Raw genomic sequence first — 24,440 nt, 5'->3', positions numbered from 1 at the left:
TCTCTTCTGCAGACTAAACAATCCCAGTTCCCTCAGCCTCTCCTCATAAGTCATGTGCTCCAGCCCCCTAATCATTTTTGTTGCCCTCCGCTGGACTCTTTCCAATTTTTCCACATCCTTCTTGTAGTGTGGGGCCCAAAACTGGACACAGTACTCCACAGTTGTAACAGTTTATATATTAATGTTCCATAGTTTTTCTTATAGGTGGGATGGGCAGCACCACCTATTAAGTTTGCCTGACCCTTCCCATTAAAAGACTCTTTACCCTTGCTTATAATGTTGCAAACCTTAACCTTTCGGACTGAAGTTTTACATGTCGGGTATCTGCCTCAGGCTGAATTTTTCAGCCAACCGGTTCAGCCATTTCTGAGAACACACATTGTTTTATCCATGTGAAGAATTTTAGTAACCTCTTCTTTTAAAAGCTCTAGTACCCACATGCTTTGAAGCAGGGACTTGAGGAAAAAAACATCACAGTTCACACGCTCAGTAGAGACTTTAGATTTTAGCAGCTAAATTCCCCAAGGATTTTTTCTGCACTGAGCATGCTCCAGGCCAAGGTTGAACAGAACTTTCCCTGCAATTGCAGCGGTGGGCTGTGCCAGGTCCAGGCACCAGAGCAGAGAGCAGGGAGCCTGTCTCTCCTATGCTCTGAATGACCTTCCTGTTGGGCCTAAGCAGCATGGAGAAGCTGCCTGGTTTGAAAGCAGAGGGGTCAAGAGCTGGACCTGCACGGGGGAGGGAAGAGGAAAACTGGGACTGGGAGCCTACATAGGGAGGGGAGACAAGATAGGGCAGACAAGATTGGATAAGGAGTCACGATTGGTGAGGGAGGACTGGGACTAGCTGGGCAAGGAGATTAGGACTGAACCAGTGAAGTGGGGGAAAGGAAATGTGGTGGGGGTGGTAAGGGAGACAAATCTAATGAGGAACTGGAGTACAAGGGTAGAACTGTAACTAGCTGGGCAAAGAGACTGGGAGAAAGATCTGGAAGGTCCAAGGGAGAAGAGATGGGACACTGAGTTTGGAGGAGGCACCTGAGAACGAGATTGGGAGCTAATGGGAAATAGGTGACTGGAGGCCAGGGTGAGGGACAGAGATCGGCTGAGAAACTGGTGGGAGATTGGGACTGGCTAGGCAAGGAGACAGAGTGGGAGTGAGAAGACTAGGTCTTGCTGGGCAAGGAAACTGGAACTAGAATGAGAAGACAGGAGTGGGGAAGAGATAGGACTGGACAGAAGGGTTCACACCTTTGAGGGGAACTGGCAGCAGCAAAGTCTATGCCCACTAGGGCACACACTGTACTCCAGAGCCTGGAATGGAATGCACGGTTTCTGAATCTTGTCATTCCTCTGCTGTCAGCAAACATCTGTGAAACTAATAGTCAAAGTGTCTCTTTGCCCTCTAGAGCTGGTCCACACAGAGGATACCAGCCTACTACTACTATCAGTTGCTCCATCAGCACAAGTGGAAGAGGTCTGTGTGGCAGATCTGATGGTTCCAACCCTGCTGATGACCCATGTGGGTATCAATATAATGCCACAAGATGGAATTTGTTTTTTCAGTTTACTTTTTTTAAAACTAGGAAACTGCACACAAACAGAACTATGTGAAAAGAACATTATTAAGGTTGTAAAGAAAAGCAAAGTGCTCACAGTCCAGATACCAAGATACTGGGGCTGGAAATCTAAAATGGGTTTCCAGCACGGCAAGGCAGAGAATTCTTTCTATGCCAGCAAAAATATTTAGTATATTTTAGATGCAAAGAGATGTTATGGCATTCACTGTGTGACAACTACACAAAATGCTGCTTTGCATTGATGGAGCCCTGGTCACAGTGAAATCCCAAAAGCTTGGGCACAGGTTGATCTATGCCAGTGTTTTCCAAATGATGGCTCCTGACTCTCCTAAGTGGCCCCTGGACCCCTGTTGAAAGTTGCCCCCACACTGAAATCTGAAATGGCACCCCAGGGAGCAGAGGAAGGGTGTATGTATGTGTGTGCGCACATGAACACACACTGAATATATACACAATGGTGGGTCTCCAAAAAGACCAAATATAGTTGATGGGTCCCCTTTAGTAAAAGGTGTGCTCTATGCTCCTGAAAGCCCACATCAATGAGTAACTGATTATGTTGCAAGAGTGATTCAGCCCTTTGCAATTCCCATCCTGCCCAAGCATTTTCAATCAATTAACAAGAGTTATGTTGCAGCGCCACGGTCATGTGACAGATTAGCCTCTTGTTTCTCATGAAATCTAGAGCCCTCTTTTGAGAGCCAAAGCTGAGCTGCTTAGGGAGTGAGCATGTGAGCACTGTGTGAGCCTTGAACTGAGGAGTGGGGGATGGGACTACATAACCCTTGCTCACCCCATTAGGTTGTAAGAAAGGATTTCTAGAACTCCCAAAGAAAACAGTTGAAAGTAAATTGACACAGTGAAAACAGAAATCAACGGAACAATTATTTACAGGAACTACAGTAAGTCCATAGGGGAGAGCTAAGTTACCCTTTCATTTCTGGATACTGATTCTACACAATGCGAAGAGAACAATACTATGGAGCAAGGAGAGCAATCCCCACACTGTAGGTCAGTGTTTCCCAAGCGAGGTGTCCTAACCAACCAAAGGGTTGTGGGAAGGGTCTACCACTACCACCACGAGCCCATCTCAGACCCACACCACTCATATGAACATAAGAACAGCCATATTGGGTCAGACCAAAGATCCATCTTCCGACAGTGGCCGATGCCAGGTGCCCCAGAGGGAATGAACAGATAAGGTAATCATCAAGTGATCCATCCCGTCGCCCATTCCCAGCTTCTGGCAAACAGAGGCTAGGGGTACACCATCCCTGTCCATCCTGGCTAATAGTAATTGATGGACCTATCCTCCATGAACTTATCTAGTTCTTTTTTGAACCCTGTTTTAGCCTTGGCCTTCACAACATCCTCTGGCAAACAGTTCCACAGGTTGACTGCGTTGTGTGAAAAAAATACTTCCTTTTGTTTGTTTTAAATCTGCTGCCTATTAATTTCATTTGGTGACCCCTAGTTCTTGAGTTATGAGAAGGTATAAATAACACTTCCTTATTTACTTTCTCTACACCAGACATGATTTTATAGACCTCTTCATATCCCCCCTTAGTCGTCTCTTTTCCAGGCTGAAAAGTCCCAGTCTTATTAATCTCTCCTCATATGGCAGCTGTTCCATACCCCTAATCATTTTTGTTGCCCTTTTCTGAACCTTTTCCAATTCCAATATATCTTTTTTGAGATGGCGTGACTACATCCGCATGCAGTATTCCAGATGTGGGTGTACCATGGATTTATATAGAGGCAATATGATATTTTCTGTCATTATCTATCCCTTCTTAATGATTCCCAACATTCTGTTAACTTTTTTGACTGCCGCTGCACATCGAGTGGATGTTTTCAGAGAACTATCCACAAAGACTCCAAGATCTTTTCTTTGAGTGGTAACAGCTAATTTATACCCCATCTTTTATATGTATAGTTGGGATTACATTTTCCAATGTGCATTACTTTGCATTTATCAACACTGAATTTCATCTGCCATTTTGTTGCCCAATCACCCAGTTTTGTGAGATCCTTTTCAGGGGCGGCTCTATGTATTTTGCTGCCCCAAGCACGGCAGTCAGGCGGCTTTCGGTGGCGCGCCTGCGGGAGGTCCGCTGGTAACGCGGATTCGGTGGCATGCCTGCAGGAGGTCCCCCAGCTTCGGCATACCCGCTGCCGAATTGCCGCCAAAGCCGCGGGACTGGTGGACCTCCCGCAAGCATGCTGCCGAAGGCTCCCTGACTCCCGCCCCCACAGCGACCGGGGGAAGCTCACGGAAACATGGAGCAGATTGCGATTGAGGGGAGGGGCAGCTGCCAGGTATGGTTGGGGGTGCAAGATGCTGCCAAGTGACTTGGGATGAGTATAAGGCTGGGGGCACTACTGGATGGTATGGGAAATAATCACAACAAACGCTTCCAAAATGCATTTTTTGAAGGTTAAAATCTAAAAAGCTGTCTAAGAGCTTCCATGGGCCGAAGTGGCTGCTGGACCCCCACTGAAAGGTGTCCCCTCCCCACCACCGAAATGGCATCCCTAGGAGCAGAGGAGAAGGAAGTGGGGGGGAGGGGTGCGCACACACACACTATGTATTGGTGAGTCACAATAAGAGACAAAAGGCAGTTGGAGGATCCCTTTGTAAGAACGTTGGGAACCACTGCTCTAGGTGCCCTGTGGCACTGCACACATTTCATATACAGCTCTAATTAATCCTCATTGCACAGAGCATTAGTGTGCACTCACTTGAATTCCGAGGAGTGATTGTCCAGCAAACCAAGTTTGTTCAGCTCTTCATCAATCACTTCCATGACATGTTTTGGCACTACCAGATCCTTGAGCCGCTCTCGGAATTTCTCCTCTATGGCATCTTTGTCCTCCTTCTCTAGGCCTAGCTCTTTCTTGATAATCTTCAGTTGCTCTTGGAGAAGATACTTGCGATGAGTCTGCTTGATCTTCTCCTCAACCTAGACACAATGTGTACGGTAACTTTAACCTGTTGCAACTAACCCCCCCCCACTCCCTGACCCAACACCATACGCCTCCAACCACTTTCCAAAGAGATCTGAATGAACTGGGAGTTCCCCAGCAAGAGAAGATACAAATACCCCTTGGAAAGCACTTGCAGTGTAGCTCTACTCTAAGGCTTGGTCTACACTAAACCCCCAAATCGAACTAAGGTACGCAACTTCAGCTACGTGAATAACGTAGCTGAAGTTCGAAGTACCTTAGTTCGAACTTACCTCGGTCCACACGCAGCAGGCAGGCTCCCCCGTCGACTCCGCGGTACTCCTCTCGTCTAGCTGGAGTACCGCAGTCGACGGCGAGCACTTCCTGGTTCGACTTATCGCGTCCAGACAAGACGCGATAAGTCAAACCCAGAACTTCGATTGCCAGCCGCCGAACTAGCGGCTGGGTGTAGACATACCCTAAGGCTCTAAGAAGTGACCAAGAGTAGCATTGTGGAGTCTCACATTTATTGCATTTCAATTATTTCTTTGTCACATGCACTCAAGTTTACAAGTAAAGGTGGCTCCAGCAACTTAACAAGGCATCATCTATTTCTCAGCTCTTGGAACTAGAACCGAGGCCCTTTCAAAGCTCCAATATCTAGATCACACCCCTTTCTTACCCTTCTTGCATGTTTTGTAAAAGTCAGTCACATACAACTCACTTTAACAGGAAATGGCACAAGTATTGGCTTTGTTGCTCAGGTATTAAAGAGGTTTTTTTTTTTTTTTTTTTTTTTACAGTAACTGGCGTCACATTGCTTTAATTTCATCTTATTTTTAAAAAGGAAGATTAGGAATCATTAGGATTCCTCCCTTGAGCGTATATTATTTTAAAAAACAATTGTATTGTTTTCAGTGTGTGTACACAATTCTTCATTGAAATTAAATCCATAGAACATTTACATGTGCAATATGAAGTTTTTGTATATTAAAAGTGACGTATACCTGTCAAAAGTACTACACTTCCTTCAACTTCTGTCCACTTTCTCATAATCTACAATGCATGCCCAAGTAATTAATGCAAATTAGTGAGGTTTCTACTTCACAAGACTAAATACAGATGACACTGTTCAGCTGAGAGACATGAGATGCCACCACGTAACTACTTAGTGTTCATCTATATTGCAGCAATGAGTGCAGTATAAGAACTTGTAAGATAGAGTATGTGCCCTGTTCCTTTAGAGCCTCACCTCCCGTCCAAGACGCTGCTGGAGTTTACTCAGCTCATACTCTTTCTTCAGGAGAGAGAGGGCCTTATAAAGCCGTTTGGGAATCTGAAAAAAAAACACAACCCAGCAACAAACTATGTCTTCAGAGTCATCACAGGCCTGTCAGCACTTGGCGAGAAAGGCTATTGCCTAACGACAAAGGCACAAAAGGAGGCTGATGAGCTGCCACAATGTTCTTCCATGAACCTACAATTCTCCAGCATCCACAGTTCTGGTGAGACTGGTGCAAAATAACTTCTCCACTCACAGGCTGAAGATAAGCATGTACAGAAGCACATCCAATGACTTCAATGCATAAGGGATAACGTGGCATGATCAGTCTGGACAGCCAACATCTAGCAATATGGAACTGATGGGAAAACTCAGCTGTTTGCTATCAAACAAGCCACCTCTCACTGATTCTACTGTCATTCAAATGCAGGAAAGAAGATAAAGATTTGTTTTACCTCTCAAAGGATAACTCAGGCTGATAACAAGGGATGTATTTTCAAAGAAGAGACAGAGCTAATGCCCTCCTGCAGTGCTCCACCCCTCCCGCAAGGATACAATGTGATAAAAAGGACTAACTCCTTAATGATTTAACACTTGGCAAGGGAGCTCCATTTTTGTGAGACCACTGGATTATTCCAGTCTATGATCCATTTTGAACAGATTTTGTTTCTTTTACCTAATACAATAAGTGTCATGAGATGCCCACTTATTACCATTCCAATTTAGCTCGCAATGGAAACCATCTGTGTGTGCGCGTAACACACACACAGATTTAATTGTCCACTGAAATCAACCCATAACCAAATGCAGAGCTAATGTGTCCTCAGTGTAGAGGACACTAGAGAAGTCATGACAAGTAATGATGTATCTGCTTTGAAAGAGGCAGCTATATGAGGTGATTCATCAGTTAAAAGTTTCTTCATCTTACATTGGTTTCTTCCAGGATATCTTGCAGCTCGTGCGACTCTGCCCCCGTTAACGCTGCACCCATGTCACTCAGATAGATTGGATTATCTACCACTCGTTGCCCTGCCTGCATCATCTGAAGCACAGACTCTCTGAAAGGTCAATTAGAAACAAGAATCAAAATGTCTAATAAAAAGTAAATGGTTTCTTTGATTTAATATTCTAAGAATACAGTACTCTCCCATTTTCCCACATGGCCTAGGGAGCAGCTGAAACTTTTGGATAATGCTAATAATGTTCGGCTAAAGAGGCATGCTATTTTAATGCTTCAGATGCAACATAGGACTACGTGGGGACACTATGGATTCAGAGAACTAGGCTTTTCAGATAATTGGAATTATACCATATTAGAAATTCCTCAATACAGCCAACAAGATGGGTGAGATGAAACAGCAGTTCAGAGTGAAATAACGTCATTTTTCAGGCCAGTTCAACCAGCGCTCATGGGGTGACTAAAGTGAGGAATTATTGGTGGCTAACCCCAGCCTTAATGCAGGCAGGATCTATGGAAGTGTCCCCCCCTAGCTCTGCAGCACCTCTGCATCTCAGGAATCCTAAGCCTAGCTTGGCAGTTGTGGCAAGCTTTTGTTGTAACATGTCTTAGGCTAAGACCCATGTCAGGTGACCAAGCTACATTTGAACCCAGGTCACCAGTTAAGGTTAGTGTTTTTAGCCCATGCACTCATGAGCCTACCCTCCTAAACATTTAAGTTTCATATCATCCCCTTTATTATCTTCTTGTTCATTAAATCTACTTCCATCCTGAAGCTAAATCCTAGGTGGAAAACTCTCCAGTTACTGCTGTCCTTTGGTTAGGCTACAGCACGCAGACATTTACTGAGTCTAGAAAGAATGGCTACAAAGTACTGAACATGCCTGAGAACTGCTGAAAGCCAGAGATAGAACTGGACAGGGTAAACGTACCTGTAGAGAGGGTTCAAGGCAATGATGTCCCGGATTGTTTTGACAATTTCTGCAGTAAGCGCCTAACAAAACAAAACAACAGAGTCTGAAACCCACAAGTCCTGAGTGAAAATGCAAGCACAACATGGCTCCCTCCTCCCATGTCAGGGCCCAGAAACACCAATAAGATGGGCAGGAGTCCCTGCTGCATGTGTCCATTTAACTCTGTTTATTGTTAAGGAAGCTTGCCCTCCTCCATTTCCCATCGTTCTGGGAGGGAGGGAGGGCGGGCGGGCCTGGAGACTGGGCTCTTGCATGGAGTAAACTAGCTCGGCAGTTGTGGCAAGCTTTTGTTGTAACATGTCTTAGGCTAAGACCCATGTCAGGTGACCAAGCTACATCTGAACCCAGGTCACCAGTTAGGGTTAGTGTTTTTAGCCCATGCACTTGTGAGCCTACCCTCCTAGACATTTAAGTTTCATATCATGCCCTTTATTATCATCTTGTTCATTAAATCTACTTCCATTAAATCTACACCCTCAGGTTGGCCCTTCAGACATCACCCTTGAAAGAAGTTATAATTATTCTTTAGCCAAGCTAGTTAAAATAAATGCCCAACAGGATACAAGCGATTACATGGGATGCACGCACAGCACAATCCATCCTTACAGTGATGTTAATGAGGGGCCAGGCATTCTGAGCAATAGAGCTATTGCACTGAGAAGGGTCATTGTAATGGGATTAACATGCAGACACGTATATTAGGACTAGGAGAAGCAGGCACCTTCCATGGGGTGAGATTAAATGAATGGACAGTAGAATAGACCTGTGAACAGCACCTGCAGGACATCCCCAATAGCTCAGGCACAGATCAGGACACACACACACACACACACACGCAGCATGAGGCTGGTGCGATTTCTTCACTTACTTTCACTTCTTCTGTGATCTGAAAATCTTCATGGACAACATTGTCCACTTCTACCATGAGCACTTCTTCTGGCGAGGCAGCCACCGGTTCTAGCACCAGCTCCACAGTTTGGTCCTTGGGTCCTTCCTCTTCTTCAGCCTCTCTCTTGGAGCGCTTCAGCTTCCTTCTCGCTTTCTGTTTGTTCTCAGACTCCGATTCCTCCGGCTCAACCTCGAGTTGCTTGTTTATACAAATTCTGAAGACCAAGAGAAGACAACTGTAGCCAGCACTGCCAGTCTAACATTGGTGTATGTGACTATCGTACTAGAATGGGGAGGGGCAGGGTTACTTGTAGTCTCTGGATTCAATATTATGCTTCGGTGTCACCCTTTCTAAAGGCTCTATCAGGAACACTGAGGATTGATTTAGCATAACTAAGAATCAGGCAGCTGTGAACCCCCATGGGATTTGCAAACCAAATACTAAAAAGAATAAACTGAAGCATGAAAGAGAGAAACTGGCTGCTGAGTTAGCTCCTTTGTATTTCTGCCCTACATCAAAGTGGAATTAGAGTTTAACATTTTGTTTTGAAGAATCAATCCCTTAAAGAAAACACATGCTTTATCTGTAAGCAAAAAAACTGGATTTGAATCTGTGACCCTGGGCTCCCTCATCACATCCTGGTCTAAGTATAAGGATGGACACACCTAGACTGAAATCTTTTCATTTGAGGGACCATCTCTGCTATATGTCTTTGCAGAGCTCAGCACAATGGAGCGGGTGCCACCACAATGCAAATCAGTAAACAAGTAACTTTAGATCTGACCCAAAGGCTTTTCCAATCTGGTTGTCTATCTTACTAAGCTCCTCTGAGCAGGAGCTTGTCTAGCATTTATCTCAAGTGCTTATAGGACTAAAACAAGAACACCTGTTATACCAGTGGGATTATCCCCCTGGATTAGGCAGTCCATTACCCTTGCCAGAGGATATCACCCAGACTGTGCTTCCTCAGACACTAACCCGATCTGTTAGATCAGAAACTTCAATCCCAGGAGTGGGAGATCTTCTGGAGACGTGTACCCCCATTCTATCAGGAACAGAGTGGGGCAAAGTGCAGCACAGATTGTAAATACAAGATTTCAGTTTTGAGCGAACACTTAGCTGACAATAGCAAGCTCCCCAAAGAGACCTCAGATGGCACCCCATGACCCTCTTCCCCTCATTACAAGTACAGTAACATACGTGCAGTGGCGAGAGCTGAAGGATGTGCCTGCCCACCAAGAATGGCAGACACATGCGTGGGCTCTGTAGCAGATGCAGTTACCTTCGGTGCCCCATGACAATCATGCGCAGCTTGTCTCCAAGGTCCTGCATTTCATGGATCTGGACAAAAGTTCCTGTCTGGTAGATTTCATTCAGGTTTTCCACCACGTCAGATTCATTGCTGATAAAATTTAAAGTTAAACATTACATAAACATGAGACAGACAAGGTAGGTGACGTAATATTTTTTTGGACCAACTTCCAAGGTACAAGCTCTCGAGCTACAAAGAGCTCTTCAGGTGTGGGGAAGGTAGCAGTGTGTCCGAGTTAAATACATGTTGGAACAGACAAGCTGAAGGGGTAATATGTTGGAAGAACTCACGTTAGATTGTTATGCATAAAGGGTTTGAGTGGGCAATTAAGGGTAACATGTTACAGTGTTCCAGAGTAGCAGCCGTGTTAGTCTGTATCCTCAAAAATAACAGGAGTACTTGTGGCACCTTAGAGACTAACAAATTTATTAGAGCATAAGCTTTCGTGGGCTACAACCCACTTCTTCGGATGCATATGCATATGCATCCGAAGAAGTGGGTTGTAGCCCACGAAAGCTTATGCTCTAATAAATTTGTTAGTCTCTAAGGTGCCACAAGTACTCCTGTTATTTTTGATGTTACAGTGTGGCATGTTACAAATAGCTGTAATGAGCCATAAACCCCTGTTAAATCCATGGCTTTTGGTTCTAGCAGAATTATTAATTTAGGTTCCCAGGCTCATCTTTTGAAGATGTTGCACAGGTTTCCCTTGAGGAACAAGTATTGAAAGATCAGATATGGGGTGATCGCTTTGTGAACAGCATTTGCCCAAAGGTGATACAGTGTTTTTGGCAACTCCCTCCCTGAACCCCAGCACCCGGCCCCCATGTATTCTGTTGTGGGTTTTTTTTTTTTTTTTTTTTTTTGCAGGGGGTGGGGATGTCCTAAAGCATCAGAGATGGCCACATCTGGAGATGGGACACTGGGTGGGGTGGGCCAGGGCTTTGAGGTGGCACTGAGCATTCTCTCTCTCAGATGCTGGCTGGCTGGTTCGTGCTCACATGCTCAGGTCTAATTGCCCCAGATCAGATAGGCAGTTTTTCACTTTCCTCTGAGGCATGGAGCACAGGCCACACTTGCTGGGATTATCTAGGTACATCTCACTTAAGCCCTGCCATTGCAGAGGCCTTGGGCACTGGGGCACCTCGGTCCTGCCTATTCTTGGCTAGTGGCATATAACAGCTTAGTCTTCTGTGGAATGTAACATTTGCATTTAATTTTAGATACAGGTTTAGTGTGCAGGTACTGGTGGCCTGTGAAATACATGAGCTCAGACTAGAGGATCCAGTAGTCCTTCCAGGCCTTAACCTCTACTGCTACCTTTACACTGGCGCACACACTTGTGTATTTACCCATTCATATGCTCATGCATGTATCTCCCTATGCTATGCTGGACACAGGTAAAAGCTGTGACACTGCACCCCATATTCTTCATAGTGATATTATGATTGTAACAATTATTTTATGCAAGATAAGTTATGTGAGGTGTCATTATACAAGTTATTTGCTGAATATGATTATCCTATTTGTATGCACGTATCATTTTTGTATCTGAAGTTATAAATACTGACTATGTATCTGTACTTCAAATATAGTTACACCTGGGTAACACCCACTAGTCAAGATGCTTTCAGTCTAGATAGTGGGTGGAGAAGGGCCTATTCAGGACAATGGGCCATTAGAAAGAACAATAGGGCCTTAGGAGACACTTATCTCCCACCTGGTGAGCCTTCCTGAGAACGCTACAGACTCTACAAGGACATATGACCAGGCCACATGACTGACTATTTTGGGGTATCTATTTTTCCCACACACTGGTCTGGGAACTGGTTTTGGAACAAAGGGTTCCTGCCATATGTTAAAGCTATATAAGGCAGGGAGTGACATCATCTAGGCTTCTTCACTCCCCACACGAGAAGACTTCTGGAAACACCTGAGGAACAAAGACTGAACTGGGGGATTTCTAGCCTGCGTACGAAACACCTGGGGATTCCAAGCTGCAAAGCAAGTGTAGCTTGTGCCTTAAGAATCTACACGTCTGCCTGTACCATCAGTTAAGGTGAGAATTTGCTAATTCATATCCAGTCTATTTAGTATATTAAGCTTAGTTTGCATTTTTTGTTTATTTGCTAGGTAATCTGCTTTGATCTGCTTGCTATCACTTATAATCTATCTTTTGTAGTTAATAAACTTGTTTTTGTTTTAATCTAAACCAGTGAGCTTTGACTGGAGTGCTTGAGGAAAATCTCTGCTTGGTTACCACAAGTATGCATTGTTCTCTTCACATTGAGGGAAGAGACAGACCGGGTATTAAACCCATATACTGGCCAGATTTAACCAGAGCAGGACAGTACTGCTCTGGGGTCCTGGGCTGGGAAGCTGGTGGTTAGAGAATCTGCATGAAACTGCAGCTGGGTGTCCCTACCTGGGTGAATGCTGATGAAAGTGCAAGCTGGAGGGCTTTGCAGCTTGTCACAGGCTGGTGGGCCAGGGTGCTCAGTGGCACCCCAGTTCCAAGTGACACCCCAGGGGGAACCTATCACACAAGCATACTTGCATCCACTCTGCCACCTTTTTGCTACATACCTTTAGCATTAGAATTTCAGGGGTGCATCACAAGAAGACCCTCCCTGCAGTGTGTTATTGGTCCTGTCCGCTACTTTCACACATTTGTTGACGTCAGTGCCCACTCACCCTTTTCTCCTGGTCAACTTAGTAGAAGACATGGAGCAAGTGACTGACAATGCATTTCTGCTCCTGCTCCTTTTTTCAGGACAAACATGTGCATTGCAGCATGCACCTGGCAAGAATCTTAGGTGAATGTACTTGGACCTCTCTCACACGCCAAAGACGGGTGACCGGGAAGGTGACTGATGCACTGTCACCCTGTGAGACAAAGAAGCAAGAAACTGCCAGTGTCGTGACTGTATGACCATGGGTGGACTGCCGCCTCTGGACCAGAACCACCAGCAAAGTGTGGTAGGATCACATTGTCTTGAAAACTTGGGATCATGACCAGTGGCTGCAGAACTTCAGAATGAGGAAGCAGATGTTCATGGTGTCCTGTGAGAGCTGGCCCCAATCCTACAGTGGCAGAACTCTCTGATCCAGAGAACCATACTGATGCAGAAGCAAGTGCCAGCTTCCAGAGAGCAACAGTCAATGCTGGACAGCTACCAGTAAATCACAAACCACTTCAGAGTGGGGAAATCCACTGTCAGGCTTGTGGTAGTGCAGGTTTGGGTAGCTATCAACCCTCTCAAACCCATGGCCAGAAATTATAGCTGGGGTCCAGAGAATGGGGTTTCTGAACCGCGTGGAGGGTATTAACTGCACTCAAATCCCCAAACTTTGTCCACTGAAAGGAACGAGTGAGAATGTCAGTTGAAAAGATTACTATTCAGGCATTCTTCAAGGCTTAGTAGATCACCAAGGCAGGTTCGTGAACACTAATGTCAGACATAAAGGAGAGGTTCATGATGCCAAGGTGTTGAGGAGACTGGGATTGCACTTGAAGGGACTTTATTCCCCAGAAATGACATGGGTCTATATAGTGTCTCCATTCCCAGAGTTACTTGGGGGACCCTCCATACTGCTCCTACACTGGCTAATGAAACCCTACTCTAACCAATCCAGTTGAATTCAACTTCAAACTAAGCAGCTGCAGGATGATAGAGTGCACCTTTGGGTGGCTGAAGACTTGTTAGCTATATCTACACAACCAATTGGATGCCAATGCCATCTGCATTATGTGGCCAGCTGTGTGCTTCATAACATTTCCGAGAATAAAGGAGAGTACTTTAGGACAGAGTGCACAGGACAGGACTGGTGTGCAAAGCCTTTACAGACAGCATGATCCAGTGAATGTTCATGCTGGTGCTGGATCACAGCAGGCCAGGGAAATCCAGGATGCAATTCATGCCTGTATCTTGGAACAGCAGGCAGGCAGAGGGTGAGTCACCTCAGCCAGGTCCCAAACTAAGCACCACACCCCATCCACATGCAGTAAAAAAGACAACAGGGAACATTCCCATTCACTTGTGTTTCAATTAGCAGTTTAGTTCCCCTCCTGCTGATGGTCATTAGCCTGTCATTTAGATAATGACTTGTTATGGGTAGTTGGGGCAGGGCACCTCCACAGTTATAACATCTTCTGCTTTATGACCGTTCTGCCCAGTTAAATTGCATTCATAGTTTTTTCCATTTTGTGTTAATGGTCACAACTGTTAGCCAGACCACAGTTTGGGGGGGGGGAAATTACTCAATGCTTGTAGGACCCAGAGAATAGTTGAAGAAGGTGTTGGGAGGGGCTTTTACAACTGGCATCTGTGAGATGTGCAGGGATAAGGGCACTTACAGGCTGTTAACTCATCAGTAACCCCATGGTTCAGAGTGGTCAGTTTTGGTGGGTGAGAGTTGAGGGGCCATTTTAGCACTGTTCCATAAGCAGTGGCAGTTACTCCACTTTGCTTTTCCTGTTCTGTTTTGTCAAACCCATTGGAAACTTTATCCACTCTTTCCTCCTCCTTCCCCAGTTAATAAAGTTACGTTATTTCTGTGCACATTGCACTTTCCAACTGTCTCTGGCTTATTACATTATATTCTCATACCTGGACGGAGAGGAGGGGGTAAGTTTGGAGGGAGAGAGAGGACCTGGCAGTGTTTTGCCCTGGGGAGTTACGCAACTCAAGGTGCCAAATGGTAGGGCCCAAGCCAAAAGGGGGTGGAGGGAGACAAATTTTACGCTTTCATCACAGCCCGAATGAAGGGTCCACACATATGTAAAGGAAAATAACATTTATTGAAACTAGTACATATAGCATAACTCTGAACAGTTTTTCAAAAGGAACTATGAAAGACAGCAGAATGGATCAGACTCCCAAGAACATTAAACTTCAAAGCATATGACCTGGTGTCCTTGGCTTTGATCTCCCCCCTCCCGCAGACAAGCGGGACAAATGGGGACAACTCCTGCACATGGTTTGAGAGCAGACATATGCTGGCCTTCAGGCACAGTCTTGGGCTTATTGTTTGCTTCCTGCATGGTCACAGTGCTCCCCCAGGAGGGGTTTTGGTGCAGCATGCTGTCCCTGAAGTCTTTCAGCCTCCCCCTTGTCATATTGGGGGGGGGGGGAGGAGGGGCTGTTTGGATCCTCTGCCTGAGCAACACCCTGGCCTGCAGGAGAAGTAGCAGCTGGGGGATGAGGAGGAAGTTGCTAATTCCTGGACCCTGGCAGTGGCTATTGCGGCAGGTGGGACCCAAATCCTTTCCACACCACTTGTGCCAGGAACTGCAACAGGACATGCTCCTGGTCCCTTCGGGAAAGCTCCTGCTCCTTGTATTCCTGACTCTGGAAAAAGTGTTCCTCCTGCTCAACACCCTGTTCCTCCTTTTCCCTCAGTTAAACTGCTCCTGGTTTCTTCTGTTGATGCCAATGAGCAGTGTCCTTCATCTGCCCCTACTGTCCCTGGGCTGCTGCTGCTCCTGGCCCCCAGGAGGAATGGGTTCACACAGCAGAAGGACCTGCCAAGTCAATCAAAAGACCAGCATTCTATCATTTTCTTTCCTTTCGAAGTGTGTAAGAAATCCTCTCTACATAATACAACTTTGCTGTTGAAGGTCACAATATAGATACCGTTCAGCATTTCAGGAATGATTGTTTCATTACCCTTCTTTCTCAGACAACTTTTACAGCCCCCGAGAAAGGAGCACCTCCTGAAAGCGGTAGGTAGCATGAAATAGTAGTTTTTAAAAATTTACTGTCTTTAAATGTGTGATTGGGATGGTGGGTGCATTTATTTCAGGGGCAATGTTAACCATTATAATGTCTTCTTTCAAGGCTGGCCATCATTTGGATGAAACATGTTTGAGAGTAATCAGACTGAGAAAGGGAGGTGCCTTTCCAGGCCCATGGTGGGGACCTAGCAATCTATGCCAGAGAGACGTTTGTGCTGCTTCTCACCTCTCTACATGTCGCTGAATGGAAGGGATGGTGAGCTGGAAAGGTGGGCCAAGCACATTTGTGCTGCCACTGAACCTTAAGAACCAGCTGGAGTTTCTGCTGCACCAGAAATGTGCAGACGTACGCTTATGGGACTGGAAGGGAATCTGAATGGAAACAGACTACATTCTAAGATAGCTGATGGAGCCTGTGTGGAGGGGGAGAAGAAAACCACTGCAAATGCCTAGCCACCACCAAGTGAGCCCCTGGGCCTCTTTGTTCAGCGAAGAGCAGAGACAGGAATGGGGGGGGGGTGGGGGGGAGAGGAAATCACACAGCAACTGTACTTTGTTCCACGAACTTTCCAGCCAAGACCACAAGCCACTCTCCTCCCCACTGCAAAGGGACACAGTATTGTGTCTGTGCAGCCACCAGAGTGGAACCCCCATCTGCCCCCCTTCCTCTGGCTTGCGAAGCCTGGCTCCAAGCAGGGAGACCCCAGACACTAGGACAGATAACCGTTGTCCCATTCCTCGGAGAAGCAATGGTTCCCCTTCCTTCTCCCTCCTGTACGTAACTCACCATTCCTGATACTAAACACCCCGCTCCACCCCCGGTATGGCTCCTGTTTGGTGAGGGGCAGGGGGGATGTTACTGTAACAGAAGTTTGAGATCTTGAAAGACAAAACAGTTGCAACTTTGAAGAACCATTAATCTTGTACAAATGCCCTGTCCTCCACCTTGACCTTTCTACCCCCACCCTTGCTGTCAGCCAGTTGGCTGATGAACTCTCTCAGACCCAGGGACAATACGATAGTTTGCTGATAATCTGTTCAATAACTTCTGCCATAAACTTTATGGTGATTTGTGGTAATTCAATAAAATGTTGAATGTCTTGGTCAGGGACCATTTGAGATGGGGAGGAGAGGGAGTAGCCTTCCAGTCCTGCATAGCCCCGGAGAAAGAGGGAGGGGATATTGGCAGGGTGGGTGGGATTTAACTTACCAGCCTTGGGTTCTGGTTCCTGGTGAGTCTTGGGGTCCTCCTCTGGCTCATCCAGAGGGGCTTGCTGAGCTGGTTCCTCAGGCAGAGGTGCAGGATAAATTGCTCCTCTTCCTCTGGGTCTACTGTGGCTGCCACCTCCACAATCCCCATTGCCTCCTTGCCCTGGGTTTAGATGCGGACACCCATGCACCTGTGTCCAGTTGACAGTGTAGACGTGGCTGTCAGACTGTGAGGCCCGTGGGGTTGAGAGTCACCTCAGGCTCTGTACTGGGGACCCTGGAAAGCCCTAGGTCCAACTCCTTGAAGACGGGGCATGTTGGAGAACTCCTTCCGGAGTGACCGCTGGAGTCTTTTGCCTTTCAGTTCCACAGCCTGACGTATTTTACCCGTTCCTGGCACTGAGCCAGTCTGGTGAATGCCCACCTGCACCAGCCTCTCTGAATCTTCCTGGTAAAGATGGATGTTCTTGGTGCTGTGGGAGAAGTTGTGGACAGTGAATGCTGACCACACATTGATGAGCGGGTGTGCTCAGCGGACCACATGGCAACTCTTGGAGCAGATTCCATGTTCGCTTATAGTGGTGAAAAGAGTTCCGTGGGGGGGAAAAAAAAAACAAAAACAAAAAAAACTGTTCTGTAGTGGTCAGCACAGCTCACTACTGGTGATAGAGGTGGGGGACCAGGACCTTTATAGATCTGGGTAAGGGTCAAGCAGGAAAGGGTCAGTGCATTGTAGGAATGGGAATGGAGGACTAGGATTCGGTACACACCCCTTACCCATACAAATTGACATGGGTACTGGGCTGTGCCACAGCTCATGGCGTGTTCATACTCATCATGCTAGTATTCTTGCCCCATGCACACCTCAAAATCCGTGTTTCTTTGGTTTAGATGAGGATGGCAGGGGGTTCTGGCACAACCATGCATATAAACCCCTGTCCAGTCACCACTGTAGACACAGCCTATGACATTCAGAATCTGCCTCGGAGATATTCAGTCTGGAAAATGTGATGAAGGAGCAACACACTGGGTCAACACTGACTCCTTAGACTCCTTCTCCCTATTGTCGGATACTAATTGTTTTGTTCACGCCATTGTGTATGTGGTCTCCACTCAAAGTTCTAATGAATACTTGGAACCTCTTACTTACTGTTGATCAACGGTTTTAAGGCCTTTTCTACAGAAGGAAAAAGCCAAGACCCATAATTCTCTACCAGCAGTAGCAATGGTGGAAGATGTAGCAGTGGTAAACAAAGGTATCAGACAAGGTTCAGCCCTATTTACCACTATACTACATCTTCCACCATAGTGACCACTGAAAGAATTAAGGGACTCAGCTTTCCTAGTGCACTCCCAGCATAAACATCAACCTCATTAGTATATTTATATATAGAAAGAGATATCACTTACTTGTCATCTTTCTTCAAAAAGACACCAGCATAAGGCTGGGCAAGGCGAACTTTTCTCCTCAGGAGCTCCACTAGCTTCTTATTTTTCACCTAGGATAGCAATGAGTTTTAAGTAAAAATTCAGAGCAGGCTTCCCAGAAGCTTTCAGCTCCTGTCACACAGGAAGGATTGGCTTGTGGTTACAGACCAGGACTGAGTTAGGAAATCTAATCTGGGCTACCTTCCCAACTCTGGCACAGACCTCCTGGGACCTTCAGCAAGCCACTCCAGTCCTTTCTGACCCACCAAAGTCACACACACAGCTGTGAAACATGGCTGTTGGGTAACCCTGATAAACTAGTTTTTCTTGCCTGTACTGACACCCTACACAAGCAAGAAAAGCATGTTAGAGAACCTTGGGAGGCTTCTAAACTAAAACATGGTTACAACATGGGTTCCGGTTTCCTGTAAAACAGGAAATCAAGAGTAGGAATAAGTGGTCAATTTCCCCCATGGCTAAAGATGAGCAGTGAGTACTACATAGCTCCATACTAGGTCCAGGCTTGTTTAACATCTATTGAAAATCTGGAAAAGGGGATGAGCAGCAAGGTGGCAAAGTTTGCAGATGACACAAAATTGTTGAAGTTAGAACATCGGAAAGACTTAACTAAGCTGGGTGACTGGGCAGCACAATGGCAGATGAAATTCAGTAATGGCAAGTGCAAAGTAACACACTGAGCTTTCTTGGGGCCCAGTCCAAGGCTGTGGAACGAACTCCCTCAGAAACTACTGGCCATCACAAACCTCTCCCAGTGCACTTCTTTGACCTGCCTTCTCTAACAAATATATAGTAGCATGTACACATACAAATTTTAAAATCAACATACTCCCTGCACACATTTGTCCCTCTGGGAAGAGGATGAGAACAAACATGTGACATGTTAGTTACATTGCTTAACACATTACTGAATGGTGCTCAAATACTACACTGATAAGCACAGTACAAGAACCTATAGAGAATAGAACAGACATCTTTAAGGCAAATTTGTTCAGTTGGCTATTTGGAACATATCTGCCCTTCCTAGACAGACATTGGGCACAGTGAGTACTGATGAGTATGGAGAACTACAGCAAGGGAGGGAATTTCTCAGTGTGTGTGTTAATTCAGATTTAAGCTAGATACAAACACTAAGGAAGTATGAGAGAATATTAAAAGGAATATGAGTATTTAAGATAAGTAAACATTAAAGTTTCCCTAGGCAGGTTATGATGATACATGAACAAAGAAACTTTTTAAAAAAAAAGATTTCACTTTGCAGCTTTTGTCTTACACCATCTTGAAAAAGGCAAAGAAACTGCCTCTTCTTCCAATCCTCTTCCCCCTAGATGTGCAAGGCCTACTGCTACAAGCAAATCCTCCTATTCCATTCCTTAATGGCTCCATGACCAGGACCAAACCAACACTAATCATGAGAGCACTCCAAATATTAAAACAGTGCATGCAAGTGTGTAACTTCTGTTTGCATTCTCTATACAACAGACAGTTTTAACATTCGCTGCAGAACAAGTGCTACTGAAAAACCAGTCAACAAATCTCTCCCTATAGTAGTGCTGAATTTGAAGTGTTGTGTAAATGCTACAATGAGCAATAAACTCTTGGTTGATTTAATGCAGTCCCTGTTTTTGCCTTGATGCTGCTATTTCTGTTAATCAACTCTTAGTATACTGTCCTGCTATTGATGCCAGTGTAGGAAGTCTGTGGGACTATAGGGTTACAAAACCAACAAGAAAAATAAAAACCAGTCTTCAGAGAGCTTGAGTTTCAGAAAGATCAAGGCCAAAATCCCATCTTTGCCTGTAAATGACATTGAGCTGTTGAAGTGAAATATAGTCATGGAAAGGGAATCAGCTTCAATCACCCTCCATGCTATTTCACTCCAAATTTGTTCAGAATGGCAAACAGCGTTTACAGCAGGTGTAGTCAATAGGCAGGCCAAATCCAGGCCATCAGTCACTTTTCAATGGACTGAAGCAGAGCAGAAGCAGGCAGAAAGAATGTTGCACAGGAAACCTAAATATTGGCATTTTTTTAACTTTTAAGTACTTGAATTTGCAATGTAAATAGCTTTCTTCTAACAGCTATGATTAGGGCTCCATGTCTGTCACAGAGGTTGCGGAATTCACGGATTCCATGACTTTCTGTGACTTCTGCGGCAGGAGCAACCGCAGCTTGGCGGCCCCCACAGCGGTCCCAGGGGTGGCTGGATCAGCGGCGGGGGGGCCAGAGCAGGTGCTGCTTGGCGGCCCCTGATGCTGCTGGCCCTGCCCCGCCCCCCCAGGTTTCCCCCCAGAGCAGCGACAGCCCTCCCCTGCCGGGGCGGTGGCTTCCCCCACTACCTGAGCAGCGGTGCTCCCCTCGGGTCCCCCCCCCAGGAACGGCAGCTCCTCCCCTCCAGCTAAGATTTAGTCAGGGGTATTTATAGTACAAGTCATGGACAGGTCACGGGCCATGAATTTTTATTTATTGCCCGTGACCTGTCCATGACTTATTAAAAATACCCATGTCTAAATTGTAGCCTTAATTATGACACTTTTTTTTTTTTTTTTTTAAAACAAGACCTCCCCAGCCTCATTCAGTGAAAAGACGGAACATGCCTTGGGAATTAAATCAACTCTGTGTAATGACTGACGCTGTTTGTAGGATCTCAGTCTCATTTGCTCTAGAAGTTGAAAGGTTTATACTAGGGCTGTTCATTAATTGGAGTTAACTCACGTAATTAACTAAAAAAAAATAATCACGATAATTGCACTGTTAAACAATAGAATACCAATTGAAATTTATTAAATATTTCTGGATTTTTTCTACATTTTCAAATATATTGTACTCTGTGTTGTAATAGAAATCAAAGTGTACAGTGCTCACTTTTCCCCCCCCCACAAATATTTGCACTGTAAACGAAAGAAAGTATTTTTCAATTCACCTCATACAAGTACTGTAGTGCAATCTCTATCCTGAAAGTGTAATTTACAAATGTAGATTTTTTTTTTGTTACATAATAGCACTCCATGTAAAACTTTACAGCCTACCAGTCCACTCAGTCCTACTTCTTATTCAGCCAATCACTAAGACAAACAAGTTTGTTTACATTTACGGGAGATACTGCTGACTGGTTCTGATTTACAGTGTCACCTGAAAGTGAGAACAGGCATTTGCATGGCACTGTCGTAGCCGGCATCGCAAGATATTTACGTGCCAGATATGCTAAACCTTCATATGGCCCTTCGTGCTTCGTCCACCATTCCAGAGGACATGATTCCATGCTGATGATGCTCGTTAAAAAATTAATGTGTTAATTAAATTTGTGACTGAACTCCTTGGGGGAGAACTGTTCTGCTTTATCCACATACTGGCATATATTTCATGTTATAGCAGTCTCGGATAATGACCCAGCACATGTTCATTTTAAGAACACTTTCACAGCAGACTGACAAAATGCAAAGAAGGTACCAATGTGAGATTTCTAAGGATAGATACAGCACTCGACCCAAGGGTTAAGAATCTGAAGTGCCATCCAAAATTTAAGAGGGATGAGGTGTGGCGCATGCTTTCAGAGGTCTTAAAAGAGAAACTACAGAACCCAAACCACTAAAAGAGAAAAATCAACCTTCTGCTGGTGACATCCGACTCAGATGATGAAAGTGAACATGCGTCAGTCTGCTCTGCTTTGGATCATTATCGAGCAGAACCTGTCATCAGCATGGATACATGTCCTCTGGAATGGTGGTTGAAACATGAAGGAACATATGAATCTTTAGCACATCTGGTACGTCAATATCTTGCAATGCTGGCTACAACAGTGCCATGCAAACGCCTGTTCTCACTTTCAGGTGACATTGTAAACAAGACGTGGGCAGCATTATCTCCTGCAAATTGTAACCAAACTCGTTTGTCTGAGGGATTGACTGAAGTAGGACTGAGTGGACTTATAGGCTCTAAAATTTTACATTATTTTATTTTTGAATGCAGTTTTTTTTTTTTTTAAACACAATTCTACATTTGTAAGTTCAACTTTCATTATAAAGAGATTGCACTACAGTACTTGTATTAGGTGACTTGAAATATACTATTTCTTTTGTTTTTTACAGTGCAAATATTTGTAATAAAAATAAATATGGAGTACTGTACACTTTGTATTCTGTGTTGTAACTGAAATCAATATATTTGAAAATGTAGGAAACATCCAAAAATATTTAAATAGTATTCTATTATTGTTTAGTTGCGTGATCAATCATGCGATTAGTTTTTTTAATCGCTTCACAGCCCTAGTTTATACAGAACAAAGCAAGGGACTGTATGAAGAGAAAGGATGGTCCAGCAGTTAAGCAGGTGAACGTCACACAAGAGAACTCAATTTTATCCCTGCCACTGCCACAGAGTTCCTATGTGATGTGTATAAGTCACTTAAGCCAAACTTTTCACTGGTCACTAACTGTGTTCTTCATTTTCTGGGTGCCCAACCTGTGATACCAGAGGCCTGATTTGCAGAAGCACTGAGCACTCACAATTGCAACAGAAGTAGTTTAGACCTGTGGCTGCTCAGTGCCTCTGGCAGTAAGGCAGTGTGATCAGGAGGAATAAGCACACAGTTGGGAATCAGTAGGCCCCTATTCCAGCTCTGTCACTGACATTGTGTGGCCTGAGGCATCTGTCGCAGGTTTCCCAGCTGTAAAATGGGAATATAATACTAATGTATCTCCAGTGCTAAATAAGAGTATTTGTAAGGCACCCAGCTACTACGGTGATGCGCACCTTAGAAGAGACAACGAGGAAATGAATAATTACATTTTCAGAGTAGGGTTCGACTTGTGGTAGTAAATAGTTTGAAGCTACACACTGAATGCTGAGATGAGGACAGAAGGAATACTTAACAGATGCCTCATCCCCAAAGCATCATCCATCCAGTGCACTGAATGAATGCGGTGGGAGAATATGGAACCTAGTATAGCATCATGTAATTAAAGGCCATCATTAATGCATACATAGAGGCTTATCAGATTTTGATTTTTTTAAATAATTTTGAGGAATGATAGATATAAATAGAAAAAAAAGGTAAAAAATTATGTCAATATTCACAGCTACACAAAATTATGGGTTAAGTGTTTAAAATGTTTATATATACACATTTTCACAGCTGTGGGAAATTACGGAGGAATCAGACAATCAGGGAGTCAGAAAATTATTTAATGATAGTAGACATTGAGCTTTTTAACCATTAAAACACAAACTGTCATGATGTGTTAAAATATACAAAGTAAATATCCTTAAGTCAAACTAGTAAGTTCTCAGGCAGCAATTTTATTGCTTTTTCTATCTGTAAATTTCTATCATCATCATCATCATCCATGGAATTAGTTTCTCATAGATTTGAGTGCGTGTATGGTGAAATAGACATTTACCAACACTTATTAATAAAAATCTAATCCTTCCAAGCCTATCTATATACAGGGGGGCACAAGAAACCCAAATTTTGGCATTTCCTAATATTTGAGTGTTTGACTTTGAAACCCAAACATATAGTATTTATGAACATAATTATAATAAATAACCATACAGGAATTAAAAGTTACATTGCTCTGACTTTTGATATTTTCACTCTAAGATCAGCGTCAATAAAACTGTCAATACAGCACTACTAGGTGCTAAGAATAAATATTTACATGTTCCAAATGCTTAATATCCACAAAATAAAGTCCATCCATCCTCCTGACTCAAACAGCATATTCAGTTTCGGATTTAGATGCGTTGTTAAATACCTGCAAATTGTGTGATAAGGGTTCCAAACCATACAGCTGCACAAAAAAGTAGGACATATTCCAAAGTGAACATGGCCAGGCATATAACTAGAAAGGTCACTATCAAGGTCAGCATGCCCCGAAATGTGACTCACTCTCTCTCTGTGGTTTCTTTGGTGTTTTGACTGAAAGATGCAACCATAAAAAGTAAGCAATAAACTATGGAAATGAGACTCATCACTGCCACTTTAAGGACATCAGGAATACATCATGTCCACATACATCTGAACATGTGCACCCAAGGCTGAATCAAGGACACAATCACTATGGTAATAAAAACACTGACATTCAAGGGCAACCTAAAATTTACTTGGTA

At 44.5% G+C, this 24,440-nt stretch overlaps 1 protein-coding gene across 1 annotated transcript in view; it reads right to left on the bottom strand.

Annotated features, from left to right (window-relative positions):
* LONP1 (lon peptidase 1, mitochondrial) overlaps positions 1–24,440 on the bottom strand; it is a 43,782-nt gene that overhangs the window by 17,863 nt on the left and 1,479 nt on the right. The window contains exons 2-8 of the mRNA XM_065421926.1: positions 18,294–18,382; positions 9,908–10,027; positions 8,605–8,839; positions 7,695–7,756; positions 6,733–6,862; positions 5,775–5,858; positions 4,319–4,539 (exon numbers count right to left, since the gene is read on the bottom strand). Of these exons, the coding sequence (XP_065277998.1) occupies positions 4,319–4,539; positions 5,775–5,858; positions 6,733–6,862; positions 7,695–7,756; positions 8,605–8,839; positions 9,908–10,027; positions 18,294–18,382 (941 nt within the window). The remainder of the gene's footprint in view (positions 1–4,318; positions 4,540–5,774; positions 5,859–6,732; positions 6,863–7,694; positions 7,757–8,604; positions 8,840–9,907; positions 10,028–18,293; positions 18,383–24,440) is intronic.

This window comes from Emys orbicularis, chromosome 24, assembly GCF_028017835.1.
Source record: "Emys orbicularis isolate rEmyOrb1 chromosome 24, rEmyOrb1.hap1, whole genome shotgun sequence".
Taxonomy (NCBI): domain Eukaryota; kingdom Metazoa; phylum Chordata; order Testudines; family Emydidae; genus Emys; species Emys orbicularis.
Note: the sequence above shows the minus strand (reverse complement) of the source record. Positions and strands in the feature narration are given on the sequence as shown.